The 18,441-nt window shown below is 40.2% G+C and overlaps 1 protein-coding gene across 1 annotated transcript; it reads right to left on the bottom strand.

Annotated features, from left to right (window-relative positions):
* Window positions 1-309: 309 nt before the first annotated feature.
* On the bottom strand, window positions 310-16,544 carry kiaa0232 (KIAA0232 ortholog). Its single transcript, XM_017472044.3, has 8 exons — window positions 16,424-16,544; window positions 11,293-11,835; window positions 10,400-10,540; window positions 10,020-10,089; window positions 9,560-9,647; window positions 6,107-9,440; window positions 4,921-5,029; window positions 310-4,694 (listed from the first exon to the last, which is right to left on the bottom strand). The coding sequence occupies exons 2-8, from the start codon at window positions 11,515-11,517 to the stop codon at window positions 4,678-4,680; spliced, it is 3,984 nt and encodes a 1,327-aa protein (XP_017327533.1). The 5' UTR covers window positions 11,518-11,835; window positions 16,424-16,544; the 3' UTR covers window positions 310-4,677.
* Between the last annotated feature and the right edge of the window lie 1,897 nt (window positions 16,545-18,441).

Genomic DNA, 18,441 nt, shown 5'->3' with positions numbered 1-18,441 from the left:
ACTGCTGCGGTATGAGAGAAAGAACACTGGGATAGGACGTGCTGTTGTGAGAAAATAATCCCCTTCAGTGATGGGAAGAGTAACCACGCTTCACTTCACCAGCACATCACTGATCATTTCCCTCCAACAGCACCACACCGAGCGCGTTATTCCTCTCCGAACTAACGGAAGAGCTCTTCATATGCCTGGATGCTCCGTAAACAGAACTGGGACACTGAGCTTTTCCAACCTTCATGTACATGAACTTTCTAGATCAGGATCTTCACCGTTATTCTCATCATCACACATCAATTCAAGCAACAAGCAAAATGTACTCAATCCTTTATTAGATTCAGAAACTCAACAATGAAACAAATCTCCGCTGGATTTTTATATGGAATTAGAACAAATGTGACCATGTTTTGGGTTTTTGGTGGCACTGAGGTGTTTAAGTGATGAACACGGGTCGGAGATGGTGACGGAGGCATGAAACCCCACCGGGCTGCATAGATGAGATACAAACAGGAACAGAGGGACAGAAAAAAAAAAGAACCAAATAAAGAAAGAGGAGAAAAAAAAAACAACCCCTCAATGCTTCAAAGTGCGATCCTGACTCGCATTCGGGAAGCGTGTCCCTCCCAACACAAACAAATCATGGAACAGAACTGCAGGACAAAGTCTAGTATGAGTAACGCACACACACACTACTCCGACCTCGCACACACAAACATGAACTTTGTTACACGGTGGTCTCTCATAAACATATCATATGCTAACAATTTCTCATACTTTTTTGTCTTTTTAAAATTTATTTTATTATTATTTTGAGGACCCACATATACTCACTCACGCAATAGTTAAAAGCAAAAAAGAAAATAAAACTTAGTTGCACACTTCTTTTTTTTTTTGTTTTTAAAGTTTTTAAAACTTGTTTCGCAGTTTAAAGCAAAGCAAATTAGGGACCGTGATGTCCGATTACTAGAATATTATCATTAGCCTCGACGACCTCATGCATCTTTTATTCGTTTCAATTCCTCTTTCCCCACCGACCTCGTTTGTCTTTTTCGCAGATGTCGGGTGTTGTCTAGGCTGAAATAACTAATCATAAATTAATAATAATGCTGCTTGTTTAATTTTATCTCCGTGTTTTCAATTAAAAAAAAAAAAAAAAAAAAAAGTGTACCACCTCTGGAAGTGTATTAGAAAAATATATCAGCATCATGTCTGCGGAATTAAATCCGTTTTACTAAATCAAGTGTTAAATATGGGTTGAATAATTGGTTTCCATATACTGTACTCATTTCTCATTTTTTTCCAACTCCCAAAAACAAACAAAATAAAAGGAAAAGCAATGTGTGCTTCATCCACTGTGTGCATTACACTATTGCAGCCACCAGGAGGCGCAATCAGAAACTAAAACAGCAAAAATGCAGGTTACAGGATGTTCCAGAAATCAGAGCAGCCAAAGAGCTCACATTCAACGCTTCAATGACAAAATTAGATACATTTCTAGATACAGTTCTTCACTTTGAACAATGAACAGCTGTTTTGAATTGAACAGAGCCGTTTGGCCCAATGTGTTTACTAAAAACACGCCAAGAAACTGAAGCTGCACCAATCCAATCCAGAGTAATCGGGCTGAAATTCTGGCTCAGTATCAGACTAAACATTTTTAACAGAACCATTAATTAAAATAATTAAAAAAAAAAAAAAAAAAAAAAAAAAAAAAAATTTTGTTTTCCACTGGAAACGCAAAATGATATTCTATATAAAAACACGTCTAAACTGTAGCTGGTCTGCAATTTATTTATTACAAAAGAAGAAATTTTTTTTTTGATTTATGAAGTAAATATAGAAATATTAATTCACCTTGTAAGTTTTATTTAAAAAAAAAAAAAAAAAAAAAAAAAAAAAGGTCACAACCGCTAGCTGATCGACTTTATGTTCGACACCGAGTTAAAGAGAAACACAGCGATTTTATTCTCGGTTTTGGTCATCGTGCTACAGGCTACATGGCAACTCGCACCAAATAAACCCCACACCAAGACGTGAGGAGGAACACGCTGACCGTCACAACACGCCACAGCACACGCATGGCCCTAAAGCACACTGCCTGAGGTTTCGGACAGCTATCACACTGCCGCAGGAAGATTTATAAAACAACGAGTTCATCCTCAGAGGAAATGGTTGAGGTTTGTTACGCAAATCACCAGCACCACCACGGGCGTGACGTTCACATGCAGCACTATTGTGCAAGTCAACATCACGTTGTTTTTAAAAAAAAAAAATAATAATAATAATTTTTTATTTATTTAAATAAAGTCAGACGGTGGATGTGAAAATACCAGTCTGATCAGGGCTCTGTGTCAGACCGGCATCAGCTCGATACGGAACAAATCACTCCTTTAATAATTCCTCCCGCTTTCTGTTTTACACATCAATCGCTGCATAAATGTGAAATCCCCAACTCTCTGCTCACATCTGGAACATCCTTCTTAAACAATACAAAAAAGGACATTTAAAAAAATCATTTTCTAACAACTAATATTTATAATAATAATAATAATAATAATAATAATAATAATAATAATAGGTTTAGCTGGCTCAGAGGGCAGATATGAGACATTAATGATGAGAAGTGAAGACCAAAGCTGTAGAACAAGTCGTGTGTGTGTAGTGCAAGTTTCTAAAGGTTTAAAAACCTCTCTACATTTCAATCAAGCTACGCGAGTTCCCCAAATTCATACTTGATCATACACAGCCATAAATCTCTGTTGGTCTTCACTCTGTATGCATTAATGCTCGTCACTTATTTACTAGAACGTTCTACAGGAGCACACTGGTAAACAAGAGGAAGGAAAAAAATTTGAACAAAATGAGGAACAGAAACGTTCTTACAAAGTGAACATCAGACATCTTCACCTGCTCGAACAGGACCTCAGATTTGAGACCTTCCTTTAGGAGAAAGTCACAAAAAGCAGAGTTTGTCGATGTTATTATTATTCACCAAAACGGTTCCTGCTCAGCAAACATAGCCGAACTGCAGAGACACGTCCAGAACTTTCGCACTAGAATTACGAGGCTAAGGCAGCTAGCAACCCCCCTTACATTTTATTTATTTATTTATTTAAAACTAAATAAATAACCGACTAAAATGTAATTCTTTACTTATTTCTTAGAGAAGAAACAATTACGCTTGTTTTATTCAAGTCTTATGCAGCCTCGTAACTTTTGTACAAAAGAACACTTTAATAAAAATTTTTTTTTTTTTTATTTAAAGTCCACACTCCAAACTGATCGGCTACGTTCGCGAACACAGGAACGCTTACCTTTTTTATTACTTTTTATTATTTGAAACGCCAAACTGTTTCTTTAACCAGGTCGCCATGCTACCGGCTTTCTTTCAAACGAAAACGCAGCAACCCACACCAAAACACACAAGTCTACACCGAAACGTTTTTTTTTTTTTTTTTTTTTTTTAAATGAAGAAAAAAAAATTGAGAAAAGAAGAAGAAAAAAAACAAAAAAAACAAAAGTCATATCTTTCTAAGCAAATAAAACCCATTACATTCTGCTGCTAAATTCTAATCTTAAAATAAAACGCGCACGTAAAGCAGGAAACCCTCGGCACTGCTCATTTTTTGGGGAACGCATTTGATGTGCAACAAAATATCTGAAGGGCACACGAATGTTTTTAAAGCGTCGATCGCACCGGTTTTGTTTTTTTGCGCTACAGATCATCCATCAAAAACAAAAGAAAAAGAAAAAAAACAAACCAAACATCAGGTCGCACCTATAGCTTATATTTGCGTTTATATTTAGTTTTATTAAATAATAATTTTTTTTAAATGCAAAAGCTGTAAACTGTAATAATGTGGAAATGCAGAACTCAAACCTTTTTTCACTCTCTCTCAGCTTCCCCCTTTTTTTTTTGATTCATTACACAAAAGGATATTACGGTTATTTAGGGAAGATCGTTGTTTTCAACAGCGCAAACCAAACCATTAGCGCTACGCTTGAGGACCAAAAAAAAAAAAGAAAAGGATTTGTTTTCTCGCATATTTTCCGTATTTGTGAATAAGGAAGAATCTTCAGTAAATGTCACACCTTCAAAACGGTAAAACACAATCATAAATAAAAAATAAACGACAAAACTGCTGGTGTGAGAAAGTGACAGGCTACAATTACAGGGCTTTCGGACTTTTGTCATTACTGTTATGGTTAGGTTAGCTTAGTAAAGGAGTGACACTAGTGTGACCCCCCCCCCCCACACACACACACACACCAATCAGACAGTACGACTCTAGAGTGTGAGCTAGAGCGCGCACAAAAAAATAAATCAGATAGTTCAAGTAAAGATCACCTGACTCATCTAAGGATCATCACCTACGTGCCTTTGTCAAAGCTGATTAATACACACTTCAAACAAATCCATAACGAATGCGCACACACGCACACATACACACACCCACACAGCCTCCCTTCGGTTACGTTTCTAATAGATGGTATTGTATTGACTACAGAAGGTGGGGTGAGAGGAGGGGCAGGTGGACAGGGATCATAAACGTAAAGATTAATAGAGGTTTTGATGTCCTGTTCTGATGAAGCAGCTCCTCGTCCTGAAGGAGAAAAGAGCTGAGGTTCTGAAGCGTTTCACCTCGGTTCTGCTTTACCGTGCCTCAGCGCTCAGAAGCAAACTCATATGTTACTGCTTTCTGCAAAACCAAAGACAGAGAGGTGGATGTAAGGGTAAAGGCTGATACTAAAGCGTTTAAAACCAACAAAGAATATTAAGCGCTCGTTTCCGGATCAAAAGTTCTACAAACATAACGAGAAGTAAAAAAAATAAAAATAAATTTTATATTATATATATATATATATATATATATATATATATATATATATAAAAATGGACTAGCTCAGGCCCGTTTGTACTCTTACCTGTGCATCGAGATCCTGAAAACATGGGGGAACAAAGCGTATTCTGCCACCAGCAATCCTCACGCTGGCTACTCGTCACACTCCGCTCCCCGAAGCTCAACAGGGAACACTGACGGGAGGAAGCAGATAAGGACCAAAGCAGAGAGGGGATTAGAGAATCCAAACAAAAGAGATGTTGGACTTTGTGCAAGCCCCTTACACAAGAAATCATTCATGGGACAAGAATTCAAACTATTTTCTAAAAAGAAGAAGAAGAAAGAAAAAAAAAAAAAGACATAGAAAATGTGGTAAAGGTTTAAAAAGGCCTCAATTTCCACCAAATGTAAACATGTTGTGGCCACATGGGATGGAGGGTTTAAAAAAAAAAAAAAAAAAAAAAAAATGCATACCATTGCTAGTTGAAACAGGCGAACCTTTTAATGAGTCTTTGATTACGAGCCACATTTACCCCAAGGTGTTTCAGGAACACGCTTTGCTCTCATTTCCTAAAAACTGACATTAGAGGTATCTGTAAATACAGAAGCTCATAAAGAAGAGTAGTGTTCGACTGTGCAGTCCCGCCTAGCAAAACATAAAAACCTTATCGTTCTCGGAAAATTCAAATTGCAGTCTTCTACGGAATAACTCGCATGACTGGCTACACAAACAACCAGTTACATCAACTCATTATTATTCAAAACCATTATTTTTGGGTGGTAACTGCCGAGAAGCTCTTCTCAGTATTAAAAAACCAAAGAAGGTATTTTTATTACATAATCCAACTCGGGGCCAGAGGGTAAGTGCGCTCTATTAGTTATTCAACTGAAGCAGAACACCCTATTCACCCCAACAAACCTCAAGAATTTGATTACATCCCTCAGGAACCTCGCACACAAAGCTAAACCGGCATCGTAAAACAGGAACTTAGTCATGCCGAGGACACTACTGGAAGTAAATTGGGGCAAGACTTGATACTTTAAGACATTACTGTATATAAAACATGCCGGTTCAAACCGACGTTTTGGTCTAAATGCATACCACAACACCGTTCTGGATCCTAAAGCAACGTGACGTTTTGGTATAACAAGCCCAAGACGCATCAATTCTCACTGGGTTGCGTGTAAACACCCAAAGGATCTAGATCTTAAACTGGTATTATGAATGGGTTGCGTGTGACTTTCATTACACCGCACATTAGTGCTCTTACCTCCTGCAAATCTTGAACCACGTCATACGATTTCCCAAATTCCAGAAGCTGGCTTGCTCCGACACAACTACAAGCCTCCTTGTCTACGCAGGACTCCTCTTTCTGAAGCGTATCCACAGGCACCTCCACGCGAGAGCTCACAGCAGACACGGCTGCTGCGGACTTTCCTGCGTTTTCGCAGTCCAAGCAAATCTCCTGCTCGACAGTTGTCAGAGTCGTACCCCCACCTTCCTGGGAATCGAGTGAGGTCTGGGCACTCTTCTCCATGCCCGACTTCTTTAATCTGGGTAAAAATTTACCAGATTCCAGTTCGGACTTTCCGTAGTAAGGGCCTTCGCACTCGGCGTCTTCCTCCAGGGGTTTGAGGTCTGCCTGCGGGTCGTCAAAGAGCTCGGTCTGACCTGGAACAGGAAGACTCATTTCCTCCTTTTCAGACTCTCCATCAGACACGCTACACCAGCCAGGAGAAAGTTCAGAAGCCGATATAGGCCTGAAGTGAGTCCTCGGGGATATGCGGATGGCCCGATACTGAGTGCGGTTGATGCCATAAAGCCTTGGACTGAATGGCTCGTTGTCGGAGTTTGAGCACAATATGGATTTTGGCTTGAATCCTGGGCTGAACGAGGCCATGTCTTCCGGTTCAAAGGAGCATTCCACATGCAGGACCTGGGAAAAGGGGTTATTGAGATCAAAGGATGAAAAGTGATAATCAAGTCCTTGCTGCTCTCCACAATAGCCTCCACAGGATCCAAGTAAATCTTCATGGAAGATAACAGAAAACCCCTTATTCAGTCCTTCCCCAGACCCTTTGGTAGCCTGACCATTCTGTCCAAAGGACACCAGAGGTCGCCATAGAGGCTTATGACCAGGAGCAAAGCAACTGCCTGTATTCATGAACACGTCCGTCCCTGCAATGGTTACCACGTCGGATGAGGAAGCTGATGCACACTGCAACAAACTCTCACAGGTGTCGACGGGTGGAACCACAGTCCATTCCTCGTCACCGCTTAGGGTCTTTAGTTCTCCGTACACTCCCCCAAGAATAAATGATGTACTGTCCCTCTCCGAATCAACGTCCCAAGGTCTGGCCGGTGTCGCATAGTCCCCTCTGTCCAATTTGGAGACTTTATTTTTGGCCAGGCCTTGGTCCTCCTTCTGACTCTCCCACAAGTGGTACTCAGAGCGCTGTACAGCCTTCTTTTCGATGGGCTCCTTCGCATCACCATCAAGACAGCCACACTGATAGTTGGGCGTCTCCTCCGAAAACAAGTCATCATCCGCTTTCTCCACTTCAAGGGCTAATACGCAATCTCGGTCTCCAATAGCCATCCAAATATCTTTTATTATTCCTGAGCTGTAGTCATCATCTTGTTGGTTGGTGTCTTCTGGAAACAAAACAGCGTTGTACTGTTTGCTCTCGTCCTGCTCTAATGCGATTCCACAAACAGACTCCAGTTTAGATACCTTGTTGAAGGTCTGATTGGACACTATGCCTGCACTCATTTCATCTTGCTGGTGACTTGGGCTCTCCTGCAAGAAATCCAAAAACTCCTCCTCCAGGTATGAAGTTGGAACTGGAGGAATTATACAGCCAACCTCATCACTGCCAAACTGAGAAGACTCATCAGCTTGGCCAGAGACTTGCTCGATGTCCGAGCGAGTCTCCTCTGAGTGGGACCACGGACTGCACGTTCTCGTCGACAGGTTAGAGCAGTGTTCGTTCTCATCAAAGGCACTATTTTTGGTCCAAATTAGCAAGCGAGACTGTTTGTTCGCATGGGGATCTAGACAGCTACTTGAATCTATGTTTTCGCGACTGGATGCGAGCGAGTCGCAGGAAAAGGGGAAGGCAGAGCTATCGCACTGCACCTCAAAGAGCGAGAAACAGGAGTTTAGGGCCGACGTGCTCCTATCTTGAACAGGAGGCTCTCCAAAAGTGCCTGACAACCTGCTCATGTTAAATGGTACGCTGCCCAACAGTGGGGAGAGCCCAACTGGAGAGTCACCTGCACAGCTTTCTCCTTCCAACTCCTCAGAACTAGATGACGAGCAGCACTCCCACATGTGAGCGATGTTTTCCATGTCTTGCGTAAGAATCACGTCGTCCCCTGAAGCTCCCAAAGAATCTGCCTTTATTGCACTTTCCCCCTGCAGTTCAAAGCCATCTAAAACTACACAACACCCTGCCTCAATGTCTCTTGGCTCATTGCTCTTTTGCCGAATCATGTTCAAGATTCGACTTTCTTGTACTGCGTCTGAGGCACTGGGATCCAATATGGATTGATATATATCAACTTCATAGAAGTGAGTGAATTCAGACAGATGCTCGTCATCTAAATCTTTACCATCCTCAGGAAGAGGGCAGCTTGAGGTCCCATTCAGTTCAGTGGCCTCCTCGTTTCCCTCACTGGACACTTCAACAAAGTGCCCATCCACGAAAGTACCTGCTGCAAGGTACGCCCTTTGAAACGAAGTGTTGGCAATGCAAATCCCTTGGACCTGCTCCGACAGACTGTCCACGTCAATGGACGTCGCTAGGTCATTAGGGGAATCTGGTTTGCTTCGATATTTTGTCTCCAGTTTACTCCAGCTGAATGGGACAAAATACTCCGATATGGGCTCGGTGTACCAAAGGGGTTCTTCCATATATTCCCTATTGTTATTGGTTTCACCTCCGGACTCTTTCAAGTCAACCCAGCTGGGATCTTTCCGAAGCTCCCTTAATGGCTTTTTGCCTTTTCTCGTGTAGTGCTGTTGGTGCTTCAAAGGGCCTTCAGAGGCACTGCAACTGCTACCTGTGTTTCTGCGCTCTTCTTTGTCAATAGCCTTTAGGGCCAGTTTGACTTGCCCATGGTTTCGCCCTTTTTTGTTTCTGCCGCTAACCTCGCGAGACCGGTGTCTGATCCGAGCTCCTTTACAGGTCTTCGTGTCACCCTGATTACCACTGGAGCTTGAGCCACCCTCACTGGAGCCAGAGGACCAGGACCGGGGACGGTGTCCCAAATCAGATCGATGTCTGGCATGCCTTTTATTCTGAGAAACAACCTGGTCGCTGCAAGCCCCAGAAGCACCCCCATGGTACCGGTTCTCCTTTTCTTTCTTGCTGCGTCGGTGTTGAGCCTTATCATTGGTAGTGACCAACGCATCGGGTGCTTTGTCCTTGGAGATTTCACCCTCACTGGTGCATTCTTTTGGGGAGGAGGTGTCCGTGCTTGTTTGAGGGGCAGCAGAAGAGGAGCTGGAATTTGCACTTGCTTTAGCCTTGTTCCACACGGTCATAATCTCTTGGAGACAAACAGATTTTTCTGATAGAGGTGGAAAGGCTTCATAGTACCTTGAATAAATTAAAAAAAAAAAAAAAAAATGAAAAAAGTAAACAAATTAAAAAAGGGCTAAGATTTGAAGACTTCACTTTAAAAGACGCATTTTCTAGAAATTGGAGAAGCTTCTTACATTTCCACCTGGTCTTTAGAAGAAGGTGATTCAGCCAATTCAGGAGATCGGGATTCATCGGACTTCTTAATCGTTTGCTTTTCCGTTTCTGCAAGAACCATGGCATTCTTTCATCAATGCTTCAGATGTTTTTGTTAGTAATATATAATTATACATTTTAATGGACTATATTTAAGCTATTTTTAAAAGATGAGGAAAGAAAAACAGAAAGAAATACCAACAAATCAAAAACAAACAAAAAATATTACAAAGAAGGATTTTACTCACTAACACATCTCAAGAGAGGGGAAGAAAGAAAGTCAAAAATAAAGCAAAATAAAAAATATAAATATAAAATGAGAGAAAATATGCATGTGTGAAAACGTTTACATCTACAATTCAAAAATAAAAAAAAATCTCTGGGAGGGGAGGTGTAGAAAGATCAAGTCATGCTGAAAATGGAAGCAAAAGAGCAACAAACCTTTTTGTTTGTTCTGAATGTCCTTGAGCTTGGAGCAAAGCTCCTCAACCAAACTTTCGACTCCAGAGTTCTGACAGAGAAAACAACCCATGAACACAAGATATGAAGTAAATGTAACAGTAAACAAATTGCTGTAGTAAAAACAGGAACAATTCAGGGGGTGCTGTTATATAAAAACGTTAAGGTCTTCTTCAAGGTAGTTACAGTAACTCCTTAATTACTCATCCCTTAATTGCACAAGTATTTGTAGAACATTCTCAGGTAAGCGACTAGGATAGAGTACGTGCGGTCTCATACTAAATCCGAAAGGTTACAGCATATGAACAAAATACAGAAGTAAACCATTGCACAGTGGTTTCTTAAGCAACTGAACCTCCTACTTCATCAGAAGCAGAACGTAGGCATTGCACAGCGGCCTGCTTCTTCATCTCCTCCAGACTCAGGTCCGTCCCTCCCTTCCTCTTGCTCTTCCCCCATTTTTTGCCGGCTCCCTTTTCCCAACCCAGGAAGATGTCGTTCTCCTGCGAAAGGTATGATCAGACGACACATGCTAGCCCAATACCAGATACCTAATAACTTACTGTACTGCATTGTATTATAATGTATTGAGATAATGCTAAAGGAAAGTTTTAAAAAATAATAATAATGAAAAAATAATAATCTAATCAGGAACCCGTACTGGAAGTCTGCATCAAATCAAATACTGTTACAAAACATTTACTGCAATAACTTTCCACACAGGTACCCAAATAAGAAGATTCCTTTACTGGCACAAGTCTAATCTAAATATAGTCCCAGTTACCAAAAATGCTACATGCCTGAATCAGACTGAGCAACAGTTAATGACTCGGCAAGACAGCAACGAGCAGATGTGCTACAACTAAACCAGGAACTAAAACTGTGAATTAAAGCTGTGTTGACATTAGCAGGAAAAAGCAACCTTAGAAGAGCGTTCACTTCCCTTTATTAGAAGAATAGCGTTTATTCTTGCCATCTGTAGAGATAAAAACATGCCATGCCACTTGGCAGATTGAGTGGATGCAGATGCAAAATAATCAGGATCGCCACAATACTCAAACTAAAACACCTTTATCTTGGTTTCTTACTTATTTCTCACAATGTCAGCACAAACCTTAAACCATGCTGACTGAACTTTAGTATACTTTAAAATCTGAGATGGCATCCTTTGTTGATCCATGATTTAAAAAAATAATAATAATAAAAGGTTTAAGAAGTCCTGATAGATCAGGATAGAGGACCAGGAAAACCATACCTGGTCCTGCAGATCGTAGTCGTAGCTGTCGTGCAACAGGAGGCTGAGGACGTATCGAGTGTAGATCATGGCGTCTATGCCACATTTCTCCAGCTCCTGGCCCAGCCAGCTCTGCACTGGGCCCAGGGACTGCAGCAGGGACATATCGGACGGGGAAAGAGAGCCCAGCAACGACACACTCTCAGGAGGGGCAGCACCGGACGAATCTCCGCTTACAGGACGCATGGGACTGAAGAGTCTTATGTAGGAGCCGTTTTCAAATGCAGGGACATTGTCCCGGTTTGTCTTCAAGAGGCTGACGAAGGATGATGTCGACGGGAAGGGAAGGAATCAAGACTAGGGGGCTCACTCCAGTGGGACGGACGAGGGGACGTCTACATGGAGGGTCATGTAGATTTTTATTGGTATTTGGCAAGGAGAGGTGCTCTAATCTTCAGGCATGGTTCAGAGAGGCAAGTACAGGCAGCTTACAGGAGAACACACACTGTGCTCAGCTTGCAATCAGACATCTTCATGGTGGGTGACGGATCACTCCGGAATCACCTGAAACGACAATGGAGACTATTTAGAATTTTTTGGGGGTGGTATCGTTCCCAGATTTTCTCCTTAATTTATTCTCGGCCAATTCCGACACACAAGTCTCCCCTTCAGGACCTCAGCTACCAAGCTGTGAGGGTGAAGGCCATCACATGCTTCCTCAGAGACACATGAAGCCAACCAACTGCATCTTTTCAACCTGCTGGGGCAGTGTAGCGCACTCGGAGGAAAACTTAGGTTAGGGTTTGGGGGGGTAGTCATATCGGCCTACTTGCTCTTTTCCCTTAGTCCGCATTTAACTAGATAACTAGCTCGACGTGCATCATTACGTTAGCTACCGATTTTTTAACCTGGTCAGTTTTTTCGACAACCAAAACACGGGAGTGGACAGAGTTAACAATCTGTCAACCCAAAGCTCACTTGTTCAGAACCTAAGTAGCTAGGAGTTTGGAAATAATTGACCCCTGCTGTATACGACGTTGAAAAAAAAGAAGAAAAAATACAAGCAGCACGAATGACAAGGAGGAATTGGTCCGGAAAAGCAGAAGCGTGTCTACGATTCGCTATTAAAGCAAGCTTGGTTTTGCATAAAATGTACTGTGCAGCAGTGACTGTGTACGGGTAAAATACACACAAGTACAGACATAAAACGTACTTTCAGCTGTTCTTCTGCGACATTTTATTTCTGTTGCTGAACCTCAAATGAAATGTACAGTACTGCACCACATGAGGGGTAGAAAGCAGTTACGTTATACCCCAAGTAGACTACACAGGTAGCAAACAGGACATGTAGGGATGTGACTAAGCCGTATTTAGGGCTTAAATAATCAAAACGCTGCTTTTATTTTACACAACAGCCAAGGCCGACACCATCGCATCATCACATAAGGTACAGGATTAAGTAAACTAAAGACGACTTTTATGAGGAAACTAACGATTATTTTGATAATGGATTAATCAGTCATGTTTTAGTCAGTTATTGTGTGCCATTTGATTGAGGCGCAGGCGTGGACTCGAGTTTAACGGAGACTCGCTCCCAGTCAGGATGAGCCTGACTGAAAAACGGAATTATTTTGGAACAGTATTTCCAAAGAAATACTAATTTCCATTAGAAATTCACTGGTGTGAATTTCTAATGTTTACAGATAAGGATATAAAGGTAAAAATGTCATTTCTGCACTGAAGAAAACACGTATGGAACACGTTAAACAGCACACGCGTCTGTTGCGGTGTCTCACACGACGAGCCAGGTTAATACACGTACCAGTTTGTGTGAAGCGCTTAATATAAAACACTCATATTTTGGACGACCTGCACCTTTCCCTCAGCAGCTCACTCTGTGACCTCCACTGTTTTTCACACGGTTTTTATTCATGAAAATGCATTTTTCACCGTCGTGAAGTGACGTCACTGACTGGCGGGGAAGGGGGGGGGTTATCCACAATGACGTCATTGACTGGGGGGGGGGTTCGAAAATGGTGTTATCCAGAGTGTCATCACAGGCTGGGGGGAGTATCCACAATGACGTCACTAATCCGACTAATCCATAATGACATTTGTGGTCCATTATTTTAATTATCGATTAGTTGTTGCAGGCCTCAAATTAAGTGTTTATTGTTTAAAAAAATAATAATAAAAAAACATGCATCTTCAACCTTTCATGCTACAAGCTACATTCCAATGGCACAAAAGGAAAAGTACAGTTTAGTACCTGTTAGACAGTAAACACGACATGTTATATAAAACAGCTGCGTCAGGAAGCCGACGTGATGTAAGATCTTGTCGTGTAAAACACATACATCATGGTGATTAATCTGCAGAGCGAGAGATCAGTCAGTGAACCCTGCTAATAAACTCCTGTCCTTGTCACTCGCCCTTTCCCAAGTCCTTCATACAAACCCACACAATTATTCATCAATTAGGTCATGCTCATTTACAGCTCAGACATGCTGATGAACCCGTCCTCAATTCACATCTCAGCTGTACGTACGTGTGTGTGTGGGCGCGAGATCCAGTCATAAATCTATACTCTTTAAAATATCGTTGTAAGTCATCTGGTGTGAATCCACTGTTCGGACGGGATTAGTTTTCTGATGTGTGGCGGAGGTAGGGCTGTGCCGTATCGTATATGATGCACCGGTACAGCTCCTTCCCATGATAAGAATTTGTCATCCCGCAATACTGGCCATGTAAGCTCATGATGTGTTTACATGCCAAAACATGGCATCGCAAATTTTGAAAAAGAAAGAAAGAAAAAAAAAGAAAAAAAAAAGAAAAACCCCCGCAGCAAAATCAAACATTTGATCAATCAAATCCTGCAGGGAGTAAATCATGTCGGTTCAGACGGGAGACTCGGTAGACCACCTGAAGTTATTTCTACCGCACGCAAAATACAGCGTAATCATTCCAGGCACCGTGGAGTAAGTTGCTAAATGGCACTACAGACATACAGATGAAAAGCCTCCGCAGATAAACTGATTCAGGTTTGCTGTGCACAATCCCCAAAAGATAAACCATGGATGAAGATTCATCCACAGAGTAAATCCGTATTATGGAAAATGTTTTAAATAAAGTTTGGGAAAATAGTCAGAAGCTTGGTGACGGTGACGTTGAAGTCGAGCGACCATTAGCTGTTTATTTCTGGAGATTGTATTTAGGCTTCAAACTTCATAAAAGTTGTGTTCATTTGTGAAAATTACCTTGATGGACAAAACATGTTAGTGTTGTAAACTTTTGTTGACCACAGATTATTGTTTGCAATAATCCCAAAGCCTACTTTTGTCGAGGGAACCGGTGTGATAACTTCCAGGTTCCGGTACAAAATGGCGTAATCCCTGCGTCACGGCTCTATTGGGTGATCTGTCAGCGTCTCTCCTCCTGTAAACACTGTTATTGCCTTTTCTGCATTCGCCTGAATTGTTTTCATTTAGTTGAAGGCATTTTTATTTTTACTTATCCTATATTTTGGGTACAATTTTATTGATATTTTGCTTCTACGAGATGATGCACTTTAAGGACCAGTCGAATTTGATGTAAAGATTTGTACAATAGCAGGAATGTAGCACAACATGGAGCTGAAAGCAGCGGTCTGTTTATTTAAATGTGAAAGTGCTTTAAAAGTGTGTTTTCCCTAAAAATCAATGAATAATCGTGATCAATATTAAGGTCATGATTATTTATCAAAATAATCGTGATGATCATTTTGGCCGTAATCGTGCAGCCCTAGTATACGCACAGCCCGAAGAAAATAAACCAAAACCAACACACTTCCCATGATGGAACTAAAATTCCACAGATACTCTGGGAATAATTACTGAATAATGACAGCTCTTTGTGGAAGAACTAACCCCGTCTGAATAGGGCGTGGGCATGCTTCATCCTAACCAACCGGTCAAACATTCCACCATGACAAAAGAGAATATTACACTTTCTCTTTCTATTTTTAACAATAGGCAAAATGTTACTTACATGGAAAGTTTGTCTGTACCAAATCTGGATCTAAAACCAGATCCCAGTTCTAAAAGCTGGACCCCCAGTTCTAAAAACCAGATCCCCGGGTCCAAAAACCAGATCCCTAAAACCCAGATATCAGGCTGGCAAAAAAACAACCATAAAACTATTTTCTAATTTTTAAACACAATGCTTGAGACATTTAACATAAAAAAAACACATGTTAAACTCCATCTTCATGTTAGCCAGTAAAATTAAAGGCATTAGAAATAAGCTTAATTGTTTTTATTACATGCACTCATATTATTCATCACCATCACACTCCTAATAACTTTACAGAGTATTTATACATCTCTCTGATACAGATTCACTCATAATTCACTCTTGGACAGTTAAAAACACTAAATAACTCTTCTTCTTTAGGCTTAGCAAAAAGTGAAAATGAAATAACATGTATTATTATTATTATTATTAGTAGTAGTAGTAGTAGTAGTAGTAGTGTGGAATAAACACTGACACTCGGCTGCTTCATTACTCACATTTTAAGCTGTTATTATTCCCTATTATCAGTAGTATCCCGTTTATTATTATTATTATTATTATTATTATTATTATTATTATTATTATACATATTATGACAGGATACTCAATCAGTCAGTTAGTTAGTTAGTTAGTTAGTTAGTTAGTTAGCTAGGAAGCTAGCTGGATATGAGGCCTGGTAACCGCCTCCCAGCCCAAACAGCTCCACTTCCCAAACCGTCAAACTGACCCAAGTCACAGCTTTACAACTGAAATCATTCTACATCGATTTAATACTAATACTAACAACAACAATAACAACAACAATAATAATAATAATAATAATAATAAATGACAATAATGTTCCAACATCAGCGAAGGAAGACGCTTACAGTTTATTTACACGACCCAAACCAAGCTATGCTATGCTATGCTAAGCTAAGCTAAACTAAGCTAGGCTAAACTACGGCAAGCTAGCGCTAGTGACGTTTGTATCGAAGAGACGTTTAAATTTAAATGTAAACATTCCCGACACCGAGCTCCGTTACAAATCACACATCTCCAACGAGGAAAAAACGACTGTGTGCTTAAAAAAGAAATAAAGACAAATAAATGTCATTCTTACCTGTCTTTTATTCAGTGTGATAAGGGGAAAAGCGGAGCAGGAGAAGCGGTAACTTCTCTCCCGCTGCCGGCCGCTCCAGAGCTCGGGCTCTGACCGTGTTTTTATCCCGACCCAGCTTAGCAAAGCAACTGCCGCCATTTTGGATCTGAGCACAGAGCTGCGCGCGGGTACACACAAACGCTGACTTAGAGCCAAGATGGCGGAGAAACGAAGTTTAGTTTCCGTAGCACTACTTTTTCACCCGTCTCCAAGGCAACAAGACGAATCTCTACCGCCCTTCTAATGACAGGTGTATTCCTCCGCGCCCGATTGCATCAGAGGATTAAATAGAGCCTGTTGTGAAAGGCAGTGTTGCTAGCTGTTTAATGTCGATGTAAACTTTACCTTTTTATAAACGATTAAAAAAAAGGTTTCTGATGTAAAACGCAGCTCTTAAATAAAGATAAAGTAGACTCACAGTATTGTACAACATTAAAACATGATCAGGTGTCGGAAAAACAAACAAACATATTAATAGATGTTAATAAATGAAGTGTACAGAGAAGTGAGAAGTAAGCACTTTTGGATATAGCTTTTCTTTTAGAAAAAAAACCCCTAAATTAAATATTAATTTAAAACATTTAAATTTATACATAATTCAAAAACAACTGAAATACCTCATAAATACAATGACTTTATGTGTTTGTTTTCATCCACTGTTTAGCTATTCCATTTTCAGACAATAAAATCCGGCACACAAATCTCATACACAGTATTTAGGCTTTTATGATCTTTTTAGGGAAAAAAAAGAAGTACTTATCGTAGACTATATATGGCAATATATAGGTCTATTAAAAATAGGTCTGTTAATCTGGATTGTAAATCTTTAGCTGTGTCTGGGGAATAAAGTCACATTAAAATATCCAGATCTATGCAAAATAGATTTTAAAAAAACCTTAAAATCACAGTCCAGATGAATAAAATTAATTTCTCAGACACGTTTATACAAGAAACAACAGCAAACCAAAATTTAACCCAATCGCAGAACTGTGTTGTCATTATCTTTGAGCTTTCATGCGAAATGTAGTTTTATTTTCGTGTGTATCTCGAGTGGATAGGTTTTTCAATTTCTTTGTTTTATTTATTTTATTTTAGCATTACTATTATTATTACTGAGTTCAGATTAAAAGGTGTTGCTGTTTTTTTTTTCAACACTTGTGAAACACCTTAAAGGCTTCATTAACACTATTAACTACTTTAATAAACAGTAAGGCCCTTTAAACTGGCTGATTTGTTGTAGGTCCATTAAATATTTAGCTAATTTTATAATGCTAAAAGTTGTCATTAACCTATAAATAAGTGAACAAATGAACAAATAAAGAAGGAACATGTGATAAAATGGTTGAAAAAATGTTGGACGTTGAGTCACAGAAGCAGAATGTGTGTCAAAACCACCAGACGCCGGAAAAAGATGTTTTTCCGTGCACCGTTCTCCTCTCTGTAATATTTTTTACTTACAGTGCAATAGACAGGAGTACTGTGTGTTCATATCTAACTTGTTTTATATTAACAGTATCGTCTATGTCCTTGTTTCTGTTATGTTATTGTGATGTCTGTATGTCTATAAGCTCAACATCCGCGTCAAATTCCTTATCTGCTTTAGAGTACTTGACCAGAAACAAGCACACTTTTGAATAAAGCTGACGAGACTTCATCCTTTGTTCATTATCTCTGATTGTGTTAAAGTCTCTGGATTGGATTAAACCGCTGATTAAACTGCTGATCAAGGCTGATTATCAGGAGGAACAGAGTGGCGTTTCTCATCAATGTTTCTTTGTCAGCGACCTTTAAACTGAACTCAGAATATTTGTTTTGTAGGGTACTCTGGACCAACAACATGCAACCATTGATATGACTGTAAAAAAATACCAGCTCATGTCGTACAGCGTGAGTAGAAGGTGGAAGTACATCACATTACATTACAGTTACGGCATTTGGCAGACGCTCTTATCCAGAACGAATTACATTTATCTCATTTA

The sequence above is a fragment of the Ictalurus punctatus genome, chromosome 7 (assembly GCF_001660625.3).
Source record: "Ictalurus punctatus breed USDA103 chromosome 7, Coco_2.0, whole genome shotgun sequence".
NCBI lineage: Eukaryota > Metazoa > Chordata > Actinopteri > Siluriformes > Ictaluridae > Ictalurus > Ictalurus punctatus.
This window is presented reverse-complemented; position numbering and strand designations above follow the sequence as displayed.

What these genes read in the sequence shown, in the direction of transcription:
- kiaa0232 (XM_017472044.3), bottom strand. Translation starts at nt 11,517, where the DNA reads ATGCGTCCTGTAAGCGGAGATTCGTCCGGTGCTGCCCCTCCTGAGAGT. An exon ending in TACGTTCTGCTTCTGATGAA is followed by an intron (nt 10,090 to 10,399) that starts GTAGGAGGTTCA and finishes TTTCTCTGTCAG; the next exon opens with AACTCTGGAGTCGAAAGTTT. An exon ending in TCTAAAGACCAGGTGGAAAT is followed by an intron (nt 9,441 to 9,559) that starts GTAAGAAGCTTC and finishes AATTTATTCAAG; the next exon opens with GTACTATGAAGCCTTTCCAC.